This window comes from Corythoichthys intestinalis, chromosome 12, assembly GCF_030265065.1.
Source record: "Corythoichthys intestinalis isolate RoL2023-P3 chromosome 12, ASM3026506v1, whole genome shotgun sequence".
Classification (NCBI taxonomy): Eukaryota; Metazoa; Chordata; class Actinopteri; order Syngnathiformes; family Syngnathidae; genus Corythoichthys; species Corythoichthys intestinalis.
Window position 1 is genome coordinate 48058114 of NC_080406.1, and position 20728 is coordinate 48078841.

At 38.5% G+C, this 20728-nt stretch overlaps 2 protein-coding genes and 1 long non-coding RNA gene across 5 annotated transcripts; 2 read left to right on the top strand and 1 right to left on the bottom strand.

Annotated features, from left to right (window-relative positions):
• Nucleotides 1–563: 563 nt before the first annotated feature.
• piga (phosphatidylinositol glycan anchor biosynthesis, class A) lies at nucleotides 564–13619 on the bottom strand. Of its 3 annotated transcripts, none has more exons than XM_057852273.1 (7): nucleotides 13463–13619; nucleotides 13020–13327; nucleotides 8892–9162; nucleotides 8694–8826; nucleotides 8408–8540; nucleotides 4087–4293; nucleotides 564–3576 (listed from the first exon to the last, which is right to left on the bottom strand). In XM_057852273.1, the coding sequence occupies exons 2-7, from the start codon at nucleotides 13299–13301 to the stop codon at nucleotides 3316–3318; spliced, it is 1287 nt and encodes a 428-aa protein (XP_057708256.1). In that variant the 5' UTR covers nucleotides 13302–13327; nucleotides 13463–13619; the 3' UTR covers nucleotides 564–3315. The 3 variants fall into 3 exon arrangements, with proteins under 3 accessions (XP_057708256.1, XP_057708255.1, XP_057708254.1); XM_057852272.1 differs by having other exon boundaries at nucleotides 567–3576; nucleotides 12858–13327; nucleotides 13458–13575; XM_057852271.1 differs by having other exon boundaries at nucleotides 568–3576; nucleotides 12858–13327.
• On the top strand, nucleotides 1906–4835 carry LOC130926944 (uncharacterized). The gene is made up of 3 exons (XR_009066306.1): nucleotides 1906–2048; nucleotides 3379–3647; nucleotides 4124–4835. It is a non-coding gene; the product is annotated as an uncharacterized LOC130926944 (long non-coding RNA).
• Nucleotides 13620–15556: 1937 nt separating the features above from the next.
• LOC130926942 (amyloid-beta A4 protein-like) lies at nucleotides 15557–19948 on the top strand. Its single transcript, XM_057852297.1, has 4 exons — nucleotides 15557–15635; nucleotides 19092–19259; nucleotides 19334–19463; nucleotides 19592–19948. The coding sequence occupies exons 1-4, from the start codon at nucleotides 15576–15578 to the stop codon at nucleotides 19657–19659; spliced, it is 426 nt and encodes a 141-aa protein (XP_057708280.1). The 5' UTR covers nucleotides 15557–15575; the 3' UTR covers nucleotides 19660–19948.
• Nucleotides 19949–20728: the final 780 nt, after the last annotated feature.

The following is a 20728-nucleotide window of genomic DNA, read 5'->3' on the forward strand; positions in this document are numbered from 1 at the left end:
GTATCAAATACTTGTTCTTCCCACTGTATATACTAGTATATATTGTAAGTTAATTTTATTGCTGACACTGCGTTTCGCAGTCATCAACATGTTTTGCCTCCCCCTCCCACAATAGTAAACTCTGCCTATGCATCCAATTAGAAATGACATTTGCCATTTGAGAGCCTTGAAAGGTGGAAAAGCGCTATACAACTATAACACCATTTACCATTACCATAAGCATTAATTTATATTCATGACAGGTGTCATGATATGAAAACCAGTGTTATGATAAGCATTCAAATAGAATGCAACCCAATGTTTGGTAGGAACATTTCGGCATTCACTTGTTAAGAATCCAACATATTTTTGGGGGAAAAATAAAAATCATAAAAACTGGGAATACCTAGTCATTTGTCACTTTTAGCTGCATTATATTAAATTAGCAGCAGTAAAAAATAAATACTGTAAATACATAGCAAACGACACCAGTATATAATGTGTAGCTGCCAACCAAGTCATCTCTGATATAGTTGCTCATAATGTTTAGAATAGGTTAAAATATAACCCAGATTCATAAGTCAGAGTTCTATAAGTTTATTAATATTAATATATTTCTTTAATTTGATTAAAGCATAGATGTTAAGGGGTAATAAATTATTAAAATTGCCCATGTTCGCGTTACCCCGAGGGAATAAGTTTACCCCCACACACTATGTTTGTAAAGTGATGGCAACTCAAGTGCTGGACGTGGAAGCAAAGTTGTAAAAGCTGTGAATCCTCATCTTTATTCCCTTGGAGTCTATGCCGCCAAGGTGGTACAGTTTGTTGTTTTATGTGAATTTGGTTGGTCAAATATTTATATTTTCATAAGCTAATGTAAGTATGTATGTTTTATTTGTTCAGTTCGGACAGGATTGTTTGGGCATCATTATTCTGGCAGGCTGAAGACTTGTTGTCCAAGTAAATAGTTGTTAAAATCCAAGAACTATGTTGAGCCTTGAATAACCTATAAGGTAACATAACACAATGTCTTCCACACATTTTTTTAGTTATTGCTGCCTTGTTTTTTCTAAGGGCCCATATACACCAGATGCATGATCGTTGCGGTTCCGGTCCGGTTCAGTGTTGACTGCGTGCCACGCAGTACGTCAAAAACTGTGCCCCCCCCAAGCTCTCGCGTGATCGCGCGTGGTAATGTGTCATTTAAAACAATGACAAACGCACAGTCTTTACTCATCAGAAAAGCAGAGAGAGAGCACATTTTTCTTTGCATATTGATATTTTAGTTGTCTCTTAATTCCAGATTGACTGCATCATGTTGAGATCAGGGCTCCGTGTGTGGGGGCTATGGAGGCGGGGCCTATTATGCCCTTGGTTGTGTCGGTGGGCTTAAATCTTTGTGCACATTTAAAATTTATGACACGTAACATCTCATAGAGCTGTTATACACAACTGTTAAATAACCTGTAATATTCATAAAATGGATAGCGAATTATATACTACACGAACTAAAAAACTGCGTACTTGGAATTGGTGTCTAATCACTGCAGATTCCTGTGCCTAGCGCAAACTGATGGTTTTTCTATGAAAAGTCAAGTAAAATGTAGGAAAGAAAAAAGAGAAACGTCTTGAATAGACCACCAGGTCGAAACTTGTGGGTGTCTCTTTATTCTCTTTTGTACTTTTCCCCCTCGACTCTGTATACCACAGGTGTCAAACAGATTCCAGAAAGGGCCAAGTGGGTGCTGGATTTTGTTCCAACCGATAACGCGCAGAGAGTTTAACTAATGAACTTCCTGCTGAAACAAGCAGCACCTGACAAAGTTTAACTGATTACACATGTAAAAGATCTAATTGGTGAAAAGGTGTCCTCTTCATTGGTTGGAAAGCAAACCTGCACCCACTTGGCCCTTTCTGGAATCAGTTTAAAGGCCCAAGTACACTGCATGCGTGATCGTTGCGGTTCCGGTCCAGTTCAGTGTTGCCTGCGTGCCACGCAGTCCGTCAAAAACAGGCAAATCATACCGGCTGCTGCACGGCTGCGGTCCGCCAACCTCGTCCCCCCGGTGAGCTCTCGCGTGATCGCGCGCGATAATGTGCCATTTAAAACAACGAAAAACACACGGAGTCTATACTCATCAGAGAAGCAGAGAGAGAGCACATATTTTCTTTGCATATTGATATTTTAGTTAATCTGGAATTAAGAGACCGACATGACTGCATCATGATGAGATCAGGACAGAAAAACACACATAATAGGACACCTTGCAGCTTCCTTTTTAAAATTGTCCTTATAGAAAGGATCTGCTGCATCATAAATGATTTTGTGGGTTTCCACCTCCATGATGAAGCGCTCATCATCCATCTTCGCTCGTGTTTAAACCGTGATTAGGCACCTGGGTTGTTACGTCCAGGCCCAGCTCCGCCCATTTTGCCGGATGCGTGTCCGGCAAAAATAGAAAATAGCCTATACCATCCGGCGGGCATGCGGCACGCCGGAGGTGGTTCGCAGTCAAGCCGGAGCACTGACGCGGCCGGTATACGTTGAACAATAGGATATAATGGGAACGGATTGGCTCCGGCGCTATTTTTTTACCGGAGTCGGACCGGAACCGCAACGATCACGCATGCAGTGTACTTGGGCCTTAACACCTGTGCTGTATACAAACCGACATTGTCTGTGGGCCGGGCACGAGAATTTCTGCAGTGGAACCACTTCCAGATAAGCTGCATTTTAAAACTTTAAAAACTTTTTGTTCATATTTTCCTACATTTTTCAGCCAAGCATGAATGGAGTGTTTTAAGGTATTCAAATTTGCACCACTACCTTAACTCATTTACTACTGGATGATCATTTTTCAACTGCCATCAGTGGCAGTGAAAAAGTAAAAAAAACCACTGCATTTTCATAGCCTGTTATGTCTTTTAACCTTTCACTGAGAGGGTTTCATCTTTTACCAGACAAACCTGTCCTGAGGAAGGAGAATAAAGATCATTATGATAAAAGCAACACATTGTGAGGTATACTAGGTCATGGAGAAAAAACTAACAAACATCTTCCTGGGTTCGTATAAATATAACAAAAGATGAAAAATGAATTAAAAAAAAGCTGTTAATGCCAAAATGAATCATCTTTAGTGTGCAATTGATCAAAAAAGCTAATCATCCAATAAGTTCCTTATTGAAATCAGTGCGAATTGAGTCCTGCCCAAGGTGAAGAAGAAGAAAAAAAAAAAGTTTAAAAAAAAATGACCATTTGTCACCATGTAGACAAAGTTTAAGTTCACTTGGCTCACGCTAGTGTTGTTAGGAGCAGAGTAAGAGCGGCGAAGCTCACTTGACGACTCTTTTCGACGGCGCACGCGTTTTACTCTGACTGTGTTCTTGATTCCACAGTGCGAGGGGGCCGCTGGCGTCGGGAGCCTTGTCCACAAGCCAGTCGGGCAGCCACCACTGAAGGAACAACAGGAAAAGGAAGTCCAAAACTGCCACGAAGGCAAAGATGGAGCCGGCCACAGGGCCGCAGTGAGTCCTGAGCCTTCGAAGGCGGCGGTCCAGCGGAAGCACCTCCTCGCCACATACTCTGTCATACACCTAAGAGGAAAACATTTAACTTTGAGTTTGGCTTGAAAACATGGCGGAATTTGCTCAACAGTGTCATCAAGGTAAAACGTGAAGTAGGAAAACTAATGTATAAAAAAAGATGAGGGGTATCCGAAAATTTAATAGTACTGCAGTGCTTACAGTATTATATTTTCATTCCTTAATGTTTTACTGTGGTTAACCATTTTTTTACTATAATGAATGTAAAAAATGAGGCATATAACTTCATAAAATATCTATATATTTTTTTTTTAATATTCAGTACTGTTTTTGTGGTTTGATCAGCTCACTGGCTGCCAATGACGGGCATAGACGTTCAATTCATTTGATCTGGGAGAGGCTGGCAGGACGATTGCTGTCTAAAGAATTGGATTTCTATTGCCATCAATGGGAGCCAATGAGCTAAGGATGAGGATGAGTGAAGTTCTTAAAATGATAAAGCTTTGTGTTTACGCTACGGAATCACTATCAAATGTGAAGGCGACATTGCGATCAACTCACCTTTTCCGTCCTTTCGGCTACGTTCCTCCACGTGTAGAGGTTCCGCACCCGTGCGTGAATGGAGGCCGGCGAAGGGACGGCACCGGAACGCTGGCGCTCTATTACAGTTTCCAGCCCGGCACACAGCGAGCGTACGCTCGGCTCACAAAGCGTGATCAAGTCCTCGGGTAGCACCTCAGGTATCCCGCCCACGCGAGTGCTAACAACCTTCAAACAATCAACAATGAACTGAATGATATTTCACATGTACATGTATTCCCTGTTGTCAGTAAATGTGACCCAGCACAATAAATGATGTTTCATTCCCGAGAAATATTGGCCTTTAAGAGGTGTGCGCTTTTTGGTTTTCCGAAATTGTAAGAAAATGGTGCTTATACAACCTGTTATCACATCCATTATCACTCCACAATGGCGTACCGCACGCATGCTATTTTAAGACCATGAGGTCGCATCGTAAAGCGGAAGTAAAGCCGAAGTGGGACATTATAGACTCGCCCTCGCATAGAAACAATGTAATTTGTGCTACTTTTCTCCGGTAATCTTTCAAAAATGAACATGCCGATCACCCATTGCTTTTTTTGGAACTTGTAGAAACGACTCTAGACATTATGACATATGAAGGATGGTTTCTTCATACGTTTCCGGAAACCAAAAACTCGGGAGGAAAAAATGTGAAGACCGAATCAACTTGCGCAGACTTTTAACACCAGTTCGGTGAATCCATTCACATTTCATGTGCAGTAAACATTTTGTTGGGTTGGCATGGTCTTTCAGAGGACAAAGAGGTAAGCCATTTTTATATTTTTAACTTATTTTTTGCGTAACATTGTGCTGCACTGCTTCTGTCTGACAATGAATGACCTGAATTACAATGGTATCTGACTGCCACTGTTACCGTTTCTGTTATAACAACTTTAGTAAGGGGGAAGTGTAAATAAATTATAGAATTAAGATTTGTTATCAATGAAAAAATAGAAGTGTTTGTTGGCTGTCACTGAGTAGCATTTGCAATCGCTACACAAAGCTAACTAAATTACCCCCAAGAACGGTCAGAGACGTACGACAACAAGAGGATATATAAGAAAGACAGGGCTAATAGTAAAGGATAGCTTCTTCAAACAGGAGAATGTCATTGTCAGTCGCGTCGATAAAAAAAGCTAAGGCTAAGCTTAGGTCGGCTCGTTTTTTCGTCTTTTCCAGCCTTCGACACTCAAGCCATCTCTTTAACTGATTATTTTTATGTTCTTCCACATCTTTGCTAGTGAATTTAGCACCAGGGACATCATTTTCTGAGAGAATTGGATGGATGATGAATGGCGAACACAGCTTTACGAAGACTGAGGCAGCGGCAGGCAAGTTACGCCACAATTTGCAACTGGATAGTGGATGCTTGGGCTAAGGTGTCTGCTTGCATTGTTGTTCGTGCTTTGGCCAATGCCAGCATCATTTCTGAGGAGGAGGAGGAGACGTACTGCAAGGACACTGACTCTGACAACGACAAGAGGGAACCTGTCATGTTTGATGGAGACCTAGCCCAGCTGTTCAATTCCGATACAGAAAATGAGTACTCTGATCGATATGTGGATTGATTAAGATTGATGTATTTTGTTAAATTCTTTAATAAAGTACAATTGAATTCAGTTTTGCTCCCACTGCCTTTCTAAAACAAACAAACAAAAAAAAGGCTAGCACACACGCTAGCATGCGTGCTAGCACGCAGACTAGCGTGCATGCTAGCCTATGTTTTTCATGAGCCCAATATTGCGGTGCGCCTTGTGTGTTAAATACAAAAATATCACCCGGAAATGAGCCCGCGCCTTTTAATACAGTGCGCCCTATAGTTGTGAAAATATAGTACAGGCATGAAAATGGGTCAGGGGTTAAAAAGGTGAGAAGGGTGTGGAGGAAATATGTTCCGGTACACTGTACAACCCAACAAAATATTGAGCTCTGTCGACCCACACTGTGTTTCAGCAGGGCCGTGCAGAGACCGGTGGAGGGGCGGGTGCTCGTAGATCAAAAGGGGCACATGAACAAGTACTTAATACACCCTAAAAAAACAAAACTTCAATTTTAACCAGCTTTAGATAATAATTGGCTGCAACTGTGACATACTTTAATTGAGAGGGGGCAAGAGTGAATAGAAATCAACACTGTCATCAATACTTTTTGGCTGTGACTCAGTCAGTCTGCCGCTTTTCTTCCTACAACCTCTGCATCAAAACTTCCTTTCTCAACATGTTCATCTGAGAAAAAAAACACATCAGATGGTCACTGAGCCACCAACAGCAGTTTTCTCAAAACTGTTATTTCATTATTATCCATACTTAACAACTCTAGCACCTAATAATTAATAAAGCAATGGCATAAAATCTTATTAAAAAAAAAAATTGTAATTGTGTTTATAATTGTGTTTTATACCCGACTATCCTTGCAAACTTATTCTTACCAAGTGTGCTATTCACCCAGCTGATGAGGTATTCACTGCCTTTAGCAGCTTCATCCAACTCTTTTTTTTTTTTTTTTTTTTTTATCCCTCAATCTCCTTTCCTGACAAGGCATATCTATATAATGAAACATAAATCTTAAAAAAAAAAAAAATCACACTCCCCGGTGGCTTTTATTTTTAAAGCTTTCTATTTCTTTCTCTCGTTTAACAAAGTGATCAGCCTCAGAGGGTTTGAGTAGACTCACTATGAAGCATTTAATAAAGCCAAGCATTTTCTTACTACTTTATTCTTGTTTAAAAATAATTCGGTGGGGCAGTAACATGTTTAAAACTTATCATAATTCTTACATTTTGAAGTGCTTGAAAACCATTTATAAATGATACTTTGGGGGAAAAAAGTGAAAACTGTCTTATATATGTATCTTCTTTCCCAATGTAAAATCTGAATAAATACATTGAACACGCACAAAAAAATTGAAGGGGGGGGGGGGGGGGGGGTGGCGCTACTTCGCGGTTTTCACTTATTGCGGCAGGTTCTGGTCCCCATTAACCGCGAAAAACGAGGGATCACTGTATTTCTGAAAAGCTTTAAGAAGCAAGAATCATTCCCACCACTCGTCGGGCCGGTGTTGTGCCAACATCGGCCGTCAGCTCAAGTCCCAGGCGAAAATAATGCATCTGAGGCGGACGACGGGAGCGATGCGAGGCGCCCCCTCCATCCGAGAGCATGCCGCTTAATTTGACTCAACAGTGCGTTTCTTCGTTTATATTACCGCCAAATACACAAGCTTGAAGCCAATTTAACGGGAGCTATTTTTTTCACGGGAGATTTGGCTAGCTCTGGCAGTGTTCAACGCAAGCTGCAACGAATGGCAGTAACTTTATTATATCGCAAAATATGAAAACGATAGAAACCATTAATCACCAAATTCAATCTGCTGACAAATGAAGGCAAGTGTGTATGCTGCGCTCTGGTCTGCTCCGGTGTGGATAAGGCCTGCTTTTTGTTTTCGCAGCTTTGCAATGCAAACAAAGGCTCTCCAAGCACTCCATGTACACGTAAAGAGTGCTCGTGATTGGAATAATGGAACGCAGTTTGGGCCGATGATTGGTTCTTGTCAGCGAAGCATCTAGAAGGATTTGCTGACTGCCCAAGTGTCACTTTTTTAAAGGACCGATTTCTGAATTGCTCAGTTTACATACTAAGTTAATCACATAATGATAATAATAATAATAATAATAATAATTAATTAAATAAAATCTTCCGACCCTCCCCTCCCAAAAAGAATTTCTCCTCGGATCTACGCAATTCACGTAGGTCACCTTTTTGACTTCAAAACAGCGAGTTTTGCCCAAAGGTGAGAGATTTTCATGCCTGATAGTAGTTGGAGAATTATTTACTGTAAAATCATTTTGCATTCACTGCTTAATTTTAGCTCATAACAATGTAGAATTGCGATTGTCTTTCAGATAAGTTCTGATGATCTGATTTTTTAACACTCGGAGGTGTTTATTTCTTGATAATGAAACTGATAAAAGTGGTGTTTTTGGAATGTGTAATGATGAAATGTCAATTTGGAAAACATTTTCAACTCATGTCGAAATTTGTCTGTAGGACTTCCGACTCATTTTGCTATGACAGGTCACAAAGAAGAATGCACCGTAACTAGGGCAGGGTTCACTAAATCCGGACCTCGGTGCCAGTTTTCCTGTCGTGTTTTCCATGTCTCCCTCTTCTGGAGAGGTTGCTGATGACATAATCATTTGATTCAGGTGCGTTTGGGGAGAGAGACGTGGAAAACACGACAGGAAAAGTGGCACCGAGGTCCGGATTTAGTGAACCCTGAAATGGGGTTTCAAAATGTAGCGTACCTGCAACCCACAACTGGCTCCCTCCACGATGGCCATGCAGAAAGCTTCAGTGAGTGACGTATTTAGAAAGATGTGACCTTGCACTAGAACTCCTCTGACATCTTTGTGCTCCAGAGGCCCCAATAGTCGGACCCTGCAGTCAAAACAACTCAGTTCAACCTGATGAAAATCTAATAAAAATTGCATGGCCTGTAAATTTAGTTATAAGCAGTCTTTTGTCGGTAAAAATAAATAAATAAATAAATAAATTTAAAAAATGGACTGAGACCTGACACGAAAACAATACCTGTCGTGTAACTGGTATTTCTCTCTCACTTCTTCCAACACAAGTCTCTTCGGCCCCTCTCCACCAATGAGGAAATGGAGATCCGGATGTTTGAGGCAGAGCTCTGGAATTATTCCACTGAGAAGATCGATGCCTGAAAAGAAATGGAATCGTTGGATTCAGAATAACCACGAGAATCGAAGATTAACACAATCTTACCTTTGCGGTAGACGAGTCGACTGATCACGACGACGGTGATCCTGTCGTCGCAGCGCTGAGACGGGTCGGGCGTGAAGTCGCAGTGCTCGACCGCGTTGGGAATGACGGACACAATCTCCGGATCAAGCGCGGCACGCAGCACTGTGTTCTCCTTGCTTGTGTAAGAGACGCAAACGATGTGGTTTGTGTCGCACAGCGACACCGTTAGGAGCTTATTGGTCAGCACGGAGCTCACGTCAGCAAAGCCGAACAGCGAGTGGTCAGTGAACACCTGTCAAATTAGATATATTGTTTACACACGTCCATTTTATAACATGTTCACTATAGCTGCAGATACACCGCAAAGCTAAAGCCGCTACTTTTTTCCTAACGCTAGCCATGAATGCTTTGAGATACTGTATTTCAAAACATAGGAAATCCAGTGTACTACGACCAAACTGCCACGCTAGCGCTATTGCCGACAACTGTTAGGTCCAAGTTCATCAAGTGCTAAGGGGATTTTAAAAGGACTCAGTACACAGCAAGCTAGGAAATCAAGGTAAAGTGGATTTTATTTGCTCTTTTAAAAAATTTTTTTTTTTTTTACCTTAAATAAAAAGCTTTTGTGGTTTAGACAGGCTGTGAACAAACCAGAAGGACTTCTGGTAATGTATGAATAATTAGATAAATATTAATGCAAGGTTCCAGACTATCATTTTTCACAAGGAGTACAGTGGTCCCCAAGTTTAAAATTTTAGGGGCACAAGCAGAAGATTCAGGGGCGCACACTGTAAAACGACATGTATTTTGCTCTAATTTTCACTGTTTAACTGATAAATACTTTCATAAAAAATGCATAAAACTGCAAACTTATGAATCTATATTTTATTGTCTATCAGTTTTGACATCAACCAGGATACTGCTTAGAAATTAGGTTAACATGGGAATTTTTTTCGATTTCTGTCGCTGTTAATTCAACATTTAATTCTCGTAGTAATAGTTCAACTTTCTTCTCGTACTATTATGACAGGAATAAAAATCTTATTATTACGTAGCCGTAATGCAGCTGAATAAGCAGCTACATACTTTACGTACCACGTTGCCGCCTCTGTTAAAATCAACAATATTGAAGTCACCTTGTGATTTAGAATCGGTTTTACAAATAAGGAAATATTTTGGCTTATCTACATCAAATGATTATTCATAGAATGATTTATAATCTGAGGTTTCCTCGTACCTCCCAGCCAAAGTACATCCACGTAAAGTACGTCTCTCGTAGCAATAGTACGACTTTAATCTTGAATTTATTTATTTATTTTATAATTTTAGCCCTTGTACTCCGTCGTACTGGTCGCGCATGTGCGAGTACATGAAAAAAATACTCGTACTGGCTCCAATTTTTGTCGCAGTCTGGAGCCCAGCAATGGCAAATTTGCAACTCGCCGAGCTGATTATGTTAAATTCGTTAACTCATTGGCTGCCTTGGGTGGTGATAGATAACTTCCTCTAAAATTAAAGTAAATTCGGCATATTACCACTTACAACACTCAGGACTGAGGAAAACGCATCAACAACCCTCCTAATGTTCCAACGGTGTTAATTAGGGATATCCCCGATCCAATCCCATGATCGGAAATCTGGTCGATCGGGCTATTTTTCAGAGGATCGGAATCAGGTGAAAAGCATATGGTTTTTAAATTTTTTTTAAAAATCATTTTTCTTTTTTTAAGGGCGAAAAGATTACCAAAAAAATCCAGAAACATAATGGCATCGCCAAAAAGAAACAAAAATATATAATTCTTTACTCCACAAGACACCCGGAAAATGTGGAAGAGGAAGCAAGGGCGTAGGTTTGCATAGATACGGTAGGGACAAAACACAACCAACTTTTCAGGATGCTAAACTTGTCCCCACCAACTTTTAAGCAACCTTATTTGCGTTCCATAATGACTTCATTTATATAGGTAATTTAGATTGTCTTCTCATATGTTGTAAGGACAGGAGCCAGTCCATTTTTTTTCCTCAAACCCACATTTGTTTGGCTGATTACTTAACCCACTCCTCTGCCCCCCCAATCACAGCCCCGACACAAAATATCACAAATACACCATGCCGCCTCCTCCACCCCCTGCAAAGACCAGGAATATTTTTTCCCGCTAGCAGCAGACAATGTAAGTAATTTAAAAAGTCGTCAGTGTTGTGGAGGTGGGTAACACAGCACTAATTTGGCTACTGAAAGTCTGACCAGCATCAGAGTTAGCATAACATTAATCTGTGTGAAAACTCGAGTAGGAAGCTGCTTTGAGAGAAATATCCTCCTGTATGAATGCATGAATCATAGACTTCATAATGTATTGTTGTGAAACATTCACCATTCACTGCGACACGCCTTCCCGAAGGGGGCCGTCCCACACACCGCTTCATTTATTAGCAGTCGGTCACATGCAGGGATCCAATGCCAGATTTAGGTTAAAACAGTATGAAAGTTGTACTGCATACAAACAGGAAGTATTGTCTCAGGAGTGATTTGTTCGATGATTCAAGGTAATCATTATATTTTTCGTACCATACATGCACTTTGAAACGTGAAAAAAAAATCGTTGGGAGAAATTAGCCGCTGCTGCACTATCATTATACTTCGCAATATTTACGTAAAATAACTGCTAACTGCCCATTTTTTGTGCTTTTAACCAAGAATCGAGACTGTTTTATGTCCATATCAACAAAAAATTCAGATATTTAAGCATTTATTCACAAGAATTTTAAACGCAAAAAGCTCTTTGTTGTACTAAGGGGACTGCCACAGTGACTTAACTAGCAGCACATTCAACATATTTACGTAAAAGAAATGCTAACTGCCCTTTTTTTTTTACTTCTAACCAAGAATCGAGACTGTTTTACGTCCACATATATAAAAAATTCAGGGATTTAAACATTGATTCATAAGAATTTTAAGCAGAAAAAGCTCCTTGTTTACATATAGTGGCCGCTAATTTGCTTACTGACTAGCATCATAGTTTACGATATTTACGTAAAATCAATGCTAACTGCACTGTTTTTTTGCTTTTAACCAAGAATCGGGACTGTTTTACGTCCATATCTATAAAGAATACAAGGATTTAAGCATGTATTCACAAGAATTTTCCACGGAATAAGCTTTTTGTCTGTGTTTCCACGCGGTCAGCTTGGACAGAGATAGGCCCCCTATGAATCGGCCCTGTGTCCCGTCAATACAGTATGAAGTCTATGCATGAATGTATTGAATTCAAGAATAGATATTGTTCAAAACATTTGAAAGCATTTTTTAATGGATATTAGTGAAAAATGACTTAATAACTTTTAGATGTACTGTATGGTCTTAATAAGAACAAATAGTAATAATTACTTAATTTATGTGGAATAATCTGCCGTATTTCTCTTAACTAGTCTTTTAACACTCAAAAGATGGGAAAAAAAATTATTCGACTAGATTTAAGAAAAATTGTCAGATTAAAACGTTATAAATGTACAGTGTGAAAGTTAGAATAATACAGATTTATTTTGCATTGATCATTTAGCCTATCAATTAATTCATATTCGTGAGAAATGTAGCTCTGACCCCCATTCAGTCTGTTTAGTCTTATTAATGTCTCATCCCCAGCAAAAAGCGTACTTTCAGGTTATGCTGTTACCTTGTCCCTACCAATATTGAGACCAAACCTACGCCCTTGAGAGGAACTACTGTAAACAGAACAGTACTGAGTAATGTTTGGAACTTTTTAAAAAATACTTTTTTTCTCTCTCTCAGTATTGGATCAGGACTCTATCGGCAGATTATCAAAATCAAGTGACTCGGGTGCAAAAATATGCAATTGGGGCATCTCTAGTATCATGTTCTTTCGTAAATGAACTAACGGGCTGGTCACTGACCATTTGTCTTGACTCGTACAGTAAATGTAAATAAATTATCAAAATTAGATGGTGAATCCAGTTTACAGTGCCACATACCGTGTTGAGGCCCATGGTCTTAGCATGGAACAAAGCATCGTGGGCCATGGCGGAGAACGAGCTGTGCGAGTGCACAACAGTGATTCGCTCCCTGACAAACACGCAACGCAGGAGCGGCATGCTGTGGAAGAACGTGGTGGTGGTGGACTGGTTGTACATCACCTGTAGAGGCAGGTAGTAGACCTTAAGGCCGTTGGTTAGGTAGCGGATGCCCTTCCTGTGGCCGTAGGCATGGGTGACAATCACCACTTTGTGTCCCTTCTCAATAAGACGCTGAGAAAGGAGGTAAATATGACTCTCCACTCCTCCCATGTTAGGGTAAAAGAAATCAGACACCATGCAGATATTGTGCTTCCTGGTGTGGGCTTTGACGGGCTCTTTGGGTGTTCCAGAGGCTGCTTGAGATGCAGGCCGTACAGGTGCTGATCTCCCTCTGTGGCCCATTATACTTGTTTGTCAATTACCGTCACCTGTTTTGAAAACACCAGAAAACACGTGTAATTAATGCTGAACTAGTTACGGTATAGGGATAGCATAAGCATCACGTTAATTAACCTTTTCAAACTTAAAATACTTCACAAAAGACTCCAATACACTTGCCTTACCGTTTCGTCTTATTTTTCTTGACAAGGTGCGGAAAATTCCTTTTGTTGTGAACATTTTCTTCGCATTCTGTAGCCAACCGGTGAACCACCTTATTTCCGGGTGTATGACGTCAAATAATCGCGTCCGTTCGGGAAGTTCCGTTGCTTTTGTGACACCTACTGGTAAAACTGAGTATGTGCACCTCAATAGAAGCGAATTATTCATTGTACTCTGTATCTCACGTTATCACCGCATAGTCACGCCAAAATTTTAAAGAAACTGAAACAGTTTTGCTTTTGTTTTCAAATGAACTAACTGGGCCTTTCCCAGCCTTTGCAAATGTTTATAGAATAGAATAGAATAGAATAGAATAGAATAGAATGCCTTTATTGTCAGCAATAATTTTCAAACATGTTCAATTTTTAACAGATATCCCTTAATTCAAATGACATTGAGGTCCTTTATTCCCTGTTTTTTCTCCACTTGTCCATTTTTTTTTTTTTTTTTACAAGTTCGGCATAGAAAATAGAGACAACCTTTTAAAATTACGCAGGATATCGTAGCAAAAAGTCTTGAGAAAAATCACCTATAATTTTAAAATTAGCTTGAGTAATAAATAAAACGCTTTAGTATGGAGGTAGATTTGTGTCTTTATTATTCAATCCCAAAAAAAGTTGCTTCAATCAAAATATATATTTTCAATCGAAGAAAACGTCACTTCAATCAAAAAAAATGTGTTTGAATGCAAAAATAAATTTGAAACTCAAAAAAATATATTTGAAAACTATTTTTCTTTGATTGAATTTTATTTTTGTGATTAAAGTCAAGTTTTTTTTTTTTTTATTGAAACACCATTTTTGATTGAAGTCATGTAATTTTGCGTTTGGACCACATTTTGGCTAGGACATTTGTGTCTTTATTATTCAATCAAAAAATAAATTGCTTCAAACAAAAAAATATATATATTTTCAAAAGAAAAATCACTTCAATCAATTTTTTTTAAAAAAATCAATCGTAGAAAAAAACGTTTGAATGTGAAAAAATATTTGAGACTCAGAAATTCGCATTTGAACACTTTATTTTTCATTCAAACTGTTTTCTTTGAAAACTATTTTTAATCAAAGAAAAAAATCATTTGCAAAAACTTTTTTTTAATATATTTTTTATTTGAAATATATATATTTTTTTTTATTGAAGTGTCACTTTTTTTGAAAAGCAAAAAGTTTTAAACTTTTTTTTTTTCAAAAAAAGTGACACTTCAATAAAAAAATATATATTTCAAATTTATTGAAAATTATTTTTGAAAAGCAAAAAGTTTTAAACTTTTTTTTTTTCAAAAAAAGTGACACTTCAATAAAAAAAAAATATATATTTCAAATAAAAAATATATTTAAAAAAAAAAAGTTTTTGCAAATGATTTTTTTCTTCGATTAAAAATAGTTTTTTGATTAAAGCAACTTTTATTGCGATTGAATGATTTTGACACAAATGTCCTACCCCTAATATGGCTCAAACACAAAAAGGATTGCTTCAATCAAAGAAAACAGTTTGAATGAAAAATAAAGTGTTCAAATGCGAATTTCTGAGTCTCAAATATTTTTTCACATTCAAACCTTTTTTTCTACGATTGATTTTTTAAAAAAATTTGATTGAAGTGATTTTTCTTTTGAAAATATTTTTTTTTGTTTGAAGCAATTAATTTTTTGATTGAATAATAAAGACACAAATGTCCTAGCCAAAATGTGGTCCAAACGCAAAACTACATGACTCTAATCAAAAATGGTGTTTCAATCAAAAAAAAACTTGACTTTAATCAAAAAATAAAATTCAATCAAAGAAAAATAGTTTTCAAATATATTTTTCTGAGTTTCAAATTTATTTTTGCATTCAAACACATTTTTTTTGATTGAAGTGACGTTTTCTTCGATTGAAAATATATATTTTGATTGAAGCAACTTTTTATTTGATCGAAGCAACTTTTTTTTTGATTGAATAATAAAGACACAAATCTACCTCCATACTTTAGTAGCTGATTCCCAACCCCGAATTAATGTCGTAAGAATCCCGACTCCGCCCTACATTTCGGGTGTTCTGCCGAAAACCGGCCGGACTAGTAGAAACCAGCAGGTCGTCATGGCGGGACAGACTGCGTTTGTGCTCTTACTTGCGGCGACCTTGACGCTCTCATCCGAGGTGAATGAAAGCAGAGGGAGCCCACCGTTATCACCATCATCGGTTCTAAAAGCCTGTGGCTGAGTATCAGCGATCCTTTTCCAGGCCATGGTTTCCATTCTATGTCGAATTAATAAAACGTGAGAAATTAATGGTAATGAATTATATCTGTGTTTTGACCGTAACAACATATTTTCTTCTTAGAACAAAATTTGAAAAGGCCCTTAAAACATTTATCCCAGTTTTAGGCAGTGGCGCCTCCAGAAATTTTTCATAGGGGTGGCCAGATGGGGCCACTTAAAATCTTGGGGTGGCCAAAACTGAAAGCTATAATATAAGGTTTTCATTATATTATTGCAGTAAAAAGGTCAGGGGAAAACTATCAGAAAGACTTAAGGACACGGCTACTGATATACTTTGGTGTATTGTGTAATATTTGATGTTACTAATGATTTAATGTGCATAGTCTATAACTGTCCAGTCAACATTTTGAGTTCCACAACAATTCTGTTTTATTGTGTTATGTATATATTAGGCATAAGATGTACATTTAACTAGGGCTGTCAAACAGACACCTTATTTGTTTCAACCCAGCCATAAAAAGAAAATAATTATATTTATTAGGGCTGTCAAATGACTAACATTTTTAATCGAGTTAATCACAGCTTAAAAATTAATCGTAATTAATCGCAATTCAAAGCATCTCTAAAATATGCCATATTTGTCTGTAAATTAATTTTGGAATGGAAAGATAAGAAAAGACGGATATATCCATTCAACATACTGTACATAAGTACTGTATTTGTTTATTATAACAATAAATCCACAAGATGGCATTAACATTATTAACATTCTTTCTGTGAAAGGGATCCACTGATAGATTTGTAATTCTTAAAGGATAAATGCGAGTTTGTATATTGTGACTAAATATTGCCATCTAGTGTATTTGTTGAGCTTTCAGTAAATGATACTGTAGCGACTTAACTGTCCTGCCCAAATGCATGATGGGAAGTGGTGCAACCATGACTGTGTGTGGTCTCTGCAAGTGCTATATCTTCTCTGCGTTGGGTACACTACAGGGTATTAAGAAAAAGATCAACTCCTGTCATTCTTCCCCACAATATTTATAGTTGCTGTGGGAGAGATGACAAAGCTTTTGCCAATTAAATGCACGGCCCCAATGAATGATTGTATCTACTCCACTCACTTGACACTGCCTCTTATCTCTGTATATAAGTAAAACGGTGCTATTGTAGGCTGTTTGCGGCAATGCGTGAATGAATCGTACCGCGAATGCGTTAATTGCGATAAATATTTTCACGTGATTATTTTTTAAAAATTAATTAATGAATTAACGCGATAAATTTGACAGCCCTGCATTTAACAAAACAAAATAAATTTGGGATGAAATGCATAACTGATGCTACAACAATCTAACGATATACTGGCAAGAGGGGTGGCCAACCAATTTATAGGGGTGGCCACGGCCACCCCCTGGTGGCGCCACTGGTTTTAGGTTCCTCTGTTTAGTGTGGGGAGATGCGCCAGCTGTACAGTTGAGCACTGGTGTACCGCAAACGGTGTTCTGCCAAAATCTCAACATCGGCGAAACGTGCTACATTAGTCGAATTTGACACCCAAAGTACGACGGTGCGCTCTAAACGTATATTGTTTAGATGCATACAGGAGTAACGTACAAAAAAAAATGCCTGCAGAAAATACTTAAATGTAGTTATATCAAATAAGGACGGTTTAAATACGCTACGTGCCTAATGTGGTCAACTGCTTCAAAGCTAACACAAAAAAACACAATGGTTAAAAGTATGAGAGGGTAATACATGCAAAAAGTATCTTTGAGACAGTGAAAAGGTTCTAAATAACAAAATAAAAACAAAATTAGTGAGTACTCGCCGCTTCTAACCGATGTGCGCATGCGTATGGATGCATGCGCAAGCGCGCTGAGCATTGTGTACTGTGTAGAACGTTTCGCCGCGTAGTAAGGAATCGCCGAACAACGGTTAGCACGGCAAAGGGCCCAAAGCCCAACTAAGTCAAAGTTCTTCAAAATAAATCAAATAAAATACATATCTCAATCTAGTAATGCGTTTTCCTGTTGGATAAAATAGTGTACTGGGTGCTTGTTTGCCACATATTTCGTACTACGGTTTAAATACTGCGTGGCAGTGTTTAACTTGACTGAACAGCTAGCATTGCGCATAGAATACGTTTATGAAGCTGACGCTTGTTAGCATTTGGGGCTAATTGTTGTGCTCAGGTAATAGCCGCAAGTAACGTCGAACAAAAACACAAGAAACCCCTTGCGATGTGGCAAAAACTCGACTCCCATGTTAAGCCTGTAAATATCGAGTAATTGTTGGCACCGTTGCAAAACTGTCAGAGGCCATTTGAGCTTGAACGTTGCGCAGTTCTGACACAAGCAAGATGGCGCCTTCCACTTGCGACTGTTTGGCTCCAGTTCAGGATACGGGTCTTTTTGAAAACACGAGGAAGTGTCCAATGCAGCAGTGTCACTCGTTTTCAAGACATTTTATGGTTGCGAATGTTAGGCTATATTAGTTGATTTGGTTATCTTAGTTTCGTGAAAGTTTTTTTTTTTTTAATTATGATGCAGCGCAGGTATTCACTACTCTGAAATCACAACAGGAAAAAAGTACTGTGATTCCTCGCTACTTCGCGGCTCAACTTTCACGCCCACAGTGCATCGCAGATTTTTTATAATCTTGTCTTAAGTATCTTAGAAATATAAAAAAGGCTCTGAAACATTTATGTTCTCTTTATCTACATCTATCTATGTATGTATGAACACACACACACCTATCATATGTGAAAGAATGAATGTACAGTACATATTTATACTATTATACATTATGTATGTTTTATATATATATATATATATATATAATTAATATTTTATTTACATGTTTCAAACGATAATGTTCTAATGACGACATATGCATTCATAGGGTTTTATTTACACCTATTGATATGTATACACAAAAAAATGTTAAAAATTGCGGGGTGACACTACTTCGCGTTTTTTCACTTAACGCGGTCGGTTCTGGTCCCCATTAACAGCGATAAGTGACGGATCACTGTCTTTTTTTTTTAATTTTTTTATCCTGGTTTAACATTTTATTTTTGATATTCAAAGTTAGTTGGTAGACTCCATGTGACATCCAGAAATTTCCTGCTATTGTGTCCCTTCAGCCCAAAGGAATCTTTAAATATTACAATTTAGAATAAAAATCAATTTATTTGCCATTTGTAAAAATGCCTCATCAGGCAAACAGTTGCAAGAAGTCTGAAACAGATTTATTTAGTTAAGATAATTCTATTGTTTTCATCAACAATCTACACAATTATCCACTTTCTTAATAATTAAGTAAACAATCATAATACACTTTTCAACTGCATGGTGTGCATAGGTACCTGAATATTATTCCTTTCTTTATCCAGGTGCCTGCTGATGACTCTGTGGGTTTGATGACTGAGCCGCAGGTGGCCATGATCTGCGGCAAGCTCAACATGCACATGAATGTGCAGAGTGGCAACTGGGAGCCAGACCCATCCGGCTACAAAAGCTGCTTCGACACCAAGGAGGGCATTCTGAATTACTGCCAAGAAGTAGGGTTGAGTGGAAAGATTCTAAGCAGATAAAAAGACGGGGAATGCTATAAAATTAGGATGTTTTTCTCCAGGTGTATCCAGAACTTCGGATCACTGACGTGGTGGAGGCCAACCAGCCTGTCAGCATCCCAAACTGGTGCAAGACAGGGCGCAAGCAATGCCACAGTCTCACTCATACTGTGGTGCCATACCGCTGCTTGGGTACGCATACTGCAGGTGTTTGCAAATGATTGTGTTAAATTTGGGGCTGTTTTGCAGCGTCAGGGCCTAGACAACTTGCAATCAGTAATGGAAGAATGAATTCAAAAGTTTATTGGGATGTTTTGCAGGAAAACCTGAGGCCGTCTGTCAAACAGTTGAAGCTAAAAAGACGACGGATGCTGCAACAACACAATGATCCAAAACACAGACATAAATCAACTTCAGAATGGTTTCAGAAGAACAAAATACACGTTCTGAAGTGGCGAAGTCAAAGTCCAGGCTTGAACCCCATTGAGATGTTGTGGCATGACCAAAAGACAGCGATTCATGCTACACATCCCAGGAATCTGACTGCACTACAACAGTTTTGTAGAGAAGAATGGGCCAAGATTAGTCCTGATCGATGTGCCAGACTGATCTGCAGCTACAGGAAGCGTCTGGTTCAAGTTATTGCTGCCAAGGGTGGGGGGGGCACAAAATATTAAATGTGATGGTTCAACTTACTCATTTTTTCCGCTTCCGTCATTGCATACTATCCTCATTAAATTATGAATACCTATAAATGTTTGGGTGGTTTTAGTTAGGGCAGACACTTTTTTCATCTGTGTGATTTTGACAATGATCAGATCACATTTGATGATTTTATGCTGAAATGTGAGAAATTCCAAAAGGTTCACATACTTTTTCATACTACTGTAAGCTGTTTTCAAACCCAGAGGTGATGCAACAAAGTGTTATATGCTTATTTCAATTCAGTGGCGGTTCGTGGGACGAGCGGTTTGAGTGGTTATCAGGGGCGGCAAATTGCTAGGGGTGCACGCGAGGGATTGTCTAGTTCAGTAGTGCCGCTACATTTGAATTTAATTCGTTCCAGTAGCTGGTTTGTAAGTCGAAATGGTCGTATGTCGAGTGGGATTTTCCCATAAGAATAAATTAATACATTTATTTGTTCCACAGTCTTAAAACCTATGCTAAATCCTTAATAAATACTGCAGGTACAATTACTAATACAAATTACACATAGCAAAACAAATTATAAATACAAATCAGAATAATAAACATAGAATGATTGAATGAACGAATAATGTAATTCAGGTAATAATTATAACAAAATTAATGCAACGAATCTGGTTCTAATGTGGCAGTTGTGTTTTACATGCTGTTCCTCTACGCACCTTGTGACTGTCGAGAGAGAGGTGCGGGAGATTGGGAAGTTTTTACTTTCGCTAGTCATGATCTATTGTTGTTCTGCTGTTGTTCCGTTC

Coding starts and splice junctions, on each gene's coding strand:
- piga (XM_057852272.1), bottom strand. CDS start 13,301: ATGGGCCACAGAGGGAGATCAGCACCTGTACGGCCTGCATCTCAAGCA. Junction 9,163..12,857: donor AGACCATGGGCCTCAACACG/GTATGTGGCACT, acceptor CTAATTTGACAG/GTGTTCACTGACCACTCGCT. Junction 3,577..4,086: donor TAGCCGAAAGGACGGAAAAG/GTGAGTTGATCG, acceptor TTTTCCTCTTAG/GTGTATGACAGAGTATGTGG.
- LOC130926942 (XM_057852297.1), top strand. CDS start 15,576: ATGGCGGGACAGACTGCGTTTGTGCTCTTACTTGCGGCGACCTTGACG. Junction 19,260..19,333: donor TTCTGAATTACTGCCAAGAA/GTAGGGTTGAGT, acceptor GTTTTTCTCCAG/GTGTATCCAGAACTTCGGAT. Junction 19,464..19,591: donor GGTGCCATACCGCTGCTTGG/GTACGCATACTG, acceptor GATGTTTTGCAG/GAAAACCTGAGGCCGTCTGT.